Genomic DNA, 6,067 nt, shown 5'->3' on the forward strand with positions numbered 1-6,067 from the left:
GGAACTATCCTAGTGGCTAGTTCCTATAACTGAGTTCCTAGAACTATTAGGTGCGAAAGTCCCTGAAGAAGCTTTAAAGGCACAATATGTAAGATTCTTGTACTAAAATATCCAAAAACCACTAGAACAATGTTATATATTTTGTTGACTTGTGTACTTGCACTATCTCAAATGTTTCCAAGAATGTTCAAATCAAGAGAAATAAGCAATTTTAACCAGGACACGCACCGTGTCCATGCGTCCATCAGTGCCGTCATATCTGCGTTACCCTCGATTTCCGGATTTATTTAGCAGAAACCATGGAAACACTAAAGGTGCTTTAATATATTATGTGTTTTATTAGACAGGTGAGCAACTGTTTGGATACATTCACAGACAGATTCAACACAGTAAGTTTTATTGTTTAAATCTCATTTTCTTCATTTACCGCGAGTACCATGTTTTAACATGCCTAATATCAATCTAGCAGTGTGCCTAAAGTGTCTCATAGTAGCTGCCGAGCAAATGCACAGAGTAGCACTATAACAACTTTTTAACACACAAATGTATCTAATATGATAAACAGCGCTGTGTTACCCCACATAAGCTTGACTGGAAGAAGCGGAAGCGGTGACTGTGGCATAAAAAAAGCTCCGCTGCTCTCGAGACGTGTGTCGCGCTCGTCTCTCATTAGCAATCGCTCCAGCATCCTCGTTTCTGCTCCTATAGCACTCGTCCCTGCTCTGCTGCAAACTACAGTAATAATCTCATCCATGAACATGATTTCTGCCTGAGGCCGGTCCCGATTCTTTTCCACCGGCTGAAGACAACTTCTTCCATGATTCCGTGAAATCAAGGCATCATCAAGCTACGCCTTTGTTTGAATAAGCGACCTCTAGTGGCGAATTTACATATTGTGCCTATAATTTGTATTTCTATCTTAAAAAAAAAAAATCACGTCCTCACTTGCTCACCCCTATGTTGCCTTGTGCCCTACAAGACAATTTTAATCCAGCACAGTTTTCATACACTCTCATTCACACACAAACATAGGGTTAGGAGTGCGTATCCTTTAGCAGCCTATGAATTTTCATCTTTCTAAATGAACAGAAAGTGCCAGACAGAAAGAGAGAGAGAGAGTGTGAGCGATTAAAACCCATCTATGACTAAAATGCAAGTGGGTCAGTAAACATCATTCATCCAGCGGCACAAACAACGATGACACTAAATAACCTCAAAAACACAAGCTATCGCTGAACATGCGTCATGAGGAGAAGACAAGGACAGTCATTCTCTTCTTGCAGATGTCTTATGCTGAGTACAATCTCAGCCCATCTGATTGGGTCTTATGAATACACAATCCCATCGGCTGTTTGATGCTCTACCTAAACCAGCAGAAGCTCAGCAGAAACCCATTCCTAACAAAAGCACAAGCCCCAAGCGTCTGCGAGTATGAAAAAGCCCGTTGTTCCTGGAGCACATGATCAAAGAAGATGTTCAGTTGCTGCTGAGTGTGGATGCGGTTACTGGCACCTCCAGCTAAACGAATGACTGCTGTGACTTTCATAAGATCTGTACACAGAATCTAAGATTGGGCAACAACATCAAAAAGCATCAGCATGCCTCCTAATTGTCTATTGAGGGGGAACGGGGATGTTGATTCTAGTTTAATGATTCCAGCTTTTTACACTTCCACTTACATAAAGTACACTACTGTTATTGAGGCCAATAAGATTTTTTTTTTTTTTTTTTAAGAAAGAAAAACATAAATTAATACTTTTTCAGTAAGGAGGCATTAAATTGACCAAAAGGGACAGTAAAAATCTTCATAATGTTAATGTTTCTATTTGAAATAAGTGAATAAATGCAAAGTTTCCACAAAAATACTAAACAATAGGAGTGTACACGGTACACAAACATTGCGGTTCGGTACATACCACGGTATTGAAGTCACGGTTTGGTACAAGTTCGGTAAGGCAGGGAGGAGAAAACTAAACATAAAATTGCTTCTTTTTTCATATTTTTTTATTAAAGGTTGTTTATTGAACAAATTGTGTCTTTCTCTGGACAGGGGGAGAGAGTTGCACCTTGCTTTTAAAATGCTAATTTGAATGCAAAATAAAATTTCGCATGGAAGTTGAGCTTCTATAAGAATGAACGGAAAACGGTCTATGCACATTTGACTTCCACTTTCAAATTAGCGCCAATTTCAAGGGAAGCAATTGCTTGAATGGTGGATTCATTATTATTCTTAAAGAAAAACACAACAACTACAAAAACACAACTAATCCTTTTCAGGTTCCCTATTAGCACTGGGTTTAAATCCAAAATGTTGCAAAAATCTTCCGCCATCGTCTTGTCAGTCAGCTCCTCACTCTCTTAAAGGGGGGTGTAATGCTATTTCATGCATTCTGACTTATTTACACTGTTAAAGAGCTGTATTCTCATGCTAAACATGGCCAAATATTCAAAACACGAGTTGGATGTATGACAGAGTATTTCTGTGCCAAATGTACTACTTCCAGTTGTGAACAGGTTTCGCCAAATGTTTTTCAGGTGTGGCCTTTATGATGTAATAAAAGGGTGCAATTCCTTGTATGGGCACTTCTCCCTGATAAGCGTGCACACACACACACACATCACCCAGAGAAAGAGCAAGAGCATGTCCATCAACACGTTTCGTTCAGGATACGGAAGCCGAGGGATTTTTCAACAATGGCTGTATCCCAATTCAGGGGCTGCTCGCTTTGAAGGCTGCATACATCATCGAGACAGTCTCATTTAGGAAAAATAACCGTTAGATTGCAACGTAAGAAAGAAATTACAGTATTTTACACCTCACAATGAATATCAGTCGATTTTATGACGGTTACTTTTCTTAAATATGACATCCTTGATGACGCATGCAGCCTTGATGATGTATGCAGCCTCCGAAATGAGACACAGCTCCTGTCACCAAAGGAGTGTGTTTTTGGTAGTGAGGGAAAGATTACCTTTTTCAGCTTCCCAAAGAACCCAGCATTAAGGGAACAGAGGATGAAGTTTGTTTTTCTGGAGTAGCAACGGAGCTGTGCATGTATGTTTGTTTGTTCCCGGGATTTCCGTGATGAATGCTTTGTTAACAAGTCCCAGTTCGGCACTCGGTTTGCAGATCGCGGTTAATCGTTTGCAAAATAAAGGTCTGTGTTTACGTAATATATGTGTGTGTTCTTTGTATAATAATTATAACTGTGTATAATAACACATACATGTATAAATCTAAGAAATATATGCATGTTTAAATAAATATATATATTTATATATATTTTATATTACATATAAATATAAATATTTTATATATAAATCTAACATTTTTCTTAAATATATACATGTATGTGTCTGTATTTATATATACATAATTATTATACACAGAACACACACATATATTACGTAAACACAGACTTTTATTTCGCAAACGATTAATCACGATTAATCGTTGCACATCCCTAATCGCGGGTGGTCAGTAAAGCTGCATCAGATGTCTGTGTTTTGTTGGCAATCAGCGTGCAAGTGCATATAATGTAAACAACACGACCGCTTTTGTCTCCTTTTTTTATATAATGATGTCGCAGCTAGCAGACGATCTCTACGCAAAAGCTGCGCGCTCGTGACACTTTAGCTCCGCCCACGGCACTGATGGCAGACATGCCTCCAGGGGCTCAGCTTTTTTCGGAAAGACTCGGTTTAGCGTATCTATCTTTTATAAATATGATAAAACTGAAGACTTTTCAGAGATTTGAAGGATGCATTGTTACTCTATAGTCTATATGTACTCAAGATTAACACGAGATTGGCAGAAACTGTGTTTGATACCCCCCTTTAATGAATTAAATCTGACTCCTGCTGCTGATCTGTGCAGCTACTCTCATTCGGCTCACAATGCATTGAGCAGATGCGTTATGTTTTTAATTGCAGTGTCTGTTTTCTAACTGAACTAAGTGATTTTTATTACTACAAAAAATCAAAATGAGGTGTCGCGGTGGGCAAGTGACGTAACCGGTGTTGCAGCTGAACACAGTAACACTATCGCAGGAAGCCTAGATCACAGGAAATTACATTTTAAAACATAATCAAATAGAAAACAGTTATTTTAAGTTATAAAATATGTTTGTTTGTTTTTTTTTTTACAAAAACTCTCAAAATCCGTTAAAAAATCTTAACGACCCCAAACTTTTGAACGGTTTTAAACTAACAAGATTTTTACCTGTTCTTTTACATTCATGGTCGGTTTTAAAATTGTTAGTCTGATCGCTTATAAAAGTAACACCACACCTCTCCTACATGTAGGGGCCGAAGCCCATAAGACGACTTAAAAGAATTAAATTTTAATTAAAGAATTTAAGCATTTTAGAATTTAAGCATTTTAGAAGTGTGATTTCTACACATTGAAAAGTCATATATATAAAATCTTAAAAGTCCATGCGCACATAATGATTATATATTTTTTTGTAGTTATAACAAGCTCTAAAATATTTAATTAGATAGAAATTATGAGTAAAACAATTAAAAAAAAAAAAAAATCCTATCCTTGCCGACAATGGCCTTGGAGTCAAAAATGCTGAGAATCACTGTAGAGTCTACATACAAAGAAATGTGTGGAAAAGGTTGTTTTACTCAGGTGCTGTAAAACTATAAAAGCCCTACTAAATCCAAAATCCAATGTTAACACCTGCAAATGAACTTTTTCACAGATCCTGATAAAGTGCCCAAGTGTATACTGTCCACTCAATTCACACACTCCAGAAACAGATCAAAGGAGCATTAACCAGTGATTTCTCATTCCAAAACCTTCTAAAAATAACTCATATCTTTCTATTATGGTGCAACAATTAAGACACATAAAGAACATCAACCTCACTATGAGCGCTAACACAATGACAGTTTGAGGGACAGAGAACACATTCATTAACACTGAATACACGGACAGTGTTTTCAGCCAGACTTTTTTCCAAAGCAATGTACAGTACATTCATTACAGCTAGGAACAATCCCCCCGGAGCATCCTGAGGTTAAGTGCCAAGCCAAATGGGACGGCAATGATCTCAATAACTCTCCAGCTCCTTCTTCTCCATGGGAATGAAGCCACATCCGTTGTGTCAGCAGCCGAGATCCCTAACCATCACCCTTTCTGATGCAAATTCATAACTTATACAAACACAATATCACCAGCAGAACAAACAGGGTATGAGTAACGCACCTTCTCCAGCTTCTCAAAGTGTTCCCGCAGGAACTTCATAGGCCGCTCGGGCTTGGCGATGCACAGGTTGACGATGCACTCTTTGAGGATCTGCTGTATGTTGTGTTTCTGCACGAAAACCTCACAGCCTTTCAGACTTTCATCTTCTTCCAGATTGGAGGAGGAGGAGGTGGCCATCTTATCTTCAATCTCTGCCGCAGGAGAAAAGAGCAAAGGAGGGGGGACGAGGAGAGAGATATTCTTTCTTAAGTCTGTGTATTTTATTCTCTCAAATGATAATCTGTTGAGTGACAAGAAAAATCTAGTCACACTATATTCACTAGGCATGTATGTAACTGTCACTCAATCTGCTTACCCATCCATCTATCCATCTATCTATCTATGAGTGAATCATAATAATGATGATATAGGCCATTCTTCTGCATGTTACATATTTACATTTCACTTCCGCCATTGATTCAAACATCAAAACATCCCAAAATCACCAGCAACTGAAGCATCAATGCTTATTCTCGACCTAAACGTTCACGAAACCGACACCGCATTCAGTCGTGCGTGAAAAACGAAGAGTGTCGCTCGAGCATCACTCTGTGATCACCTGTTTACGTTTTTATCACAGCTTATTCGCTTCAAAATACATATCTATGCGGTGTGTAAATGGTTTTAGTCATGTATTATGTTGAAAACCGCATCTGTCGGTGTATTAAGCTGAAAACAGTCGCGTGTGTCACACAGCATTTGATGTTAATTTGGCTTACCGTTATGAGGCGGAGATGCGAGGCTCGCGCTCTGGGATGTTGCTTGTTTGGTCCTGCTGCTCGCGAGCGCTATGACGTCAATCCGTCTGCCGAT

At 38.7% G+C, this 6,067-nt stretch overlaps 1 protein-coding gene across 3 annotated transcripts in view; it reads right to left on the reverse strand.

Annotated features, from left to right (window-relative positions):
* Positions 1-6,067, reverse strand: part of prkar1b (protein kinase, cAMP-dependent, regulatory, type I, beta) — a 75,052-nt gene that overhangs the window by 67,798 nt on the left and 1,187 nt on the right. Inside the window, exons 1-2 of one of the 3 annotated variants that reach the window (XM_067376758.1) lie at positions 5,974-6,008; positions 5,216-5,406 (exon numbers count right to left, since the gene is read on the reverse strand). In XM_067376758.1, the coding sequence (XP_067232859.1) occupies positions 5,216-5,392 (177 nt within the window). In that variant the 5' untranslated portion in view covers positions 5,393-5,406; positions 5,974-6,008. Of the gene's footprint in view, positions 1-5,215; positions 5,407-5,570; positions 5,688-5,973; positions 6,009-6,067 lie in introns of those variants that run through there. The other 2 variants (XM_067376753.1, XM_067376765.1) reach the window with 2 other exon arrangements.

The sequence above is a fragment of the Chanodichthys erythropterus genome, chromosome 3, assembly GCF_024489055.1.
Source record: "Chanodichthys erythropterus isolate Z2021 chromosome 3, ASM2448905v1, whole genome shotgun sequence".
In the NCBI taxonomy this organism is placed as follows: Eukaryota; Metazoa; Chordata; class Actinopteri; order Cypriniformes; family Xenocyprididae; genus Chanodichthys; species Chanodichthys erythropterus.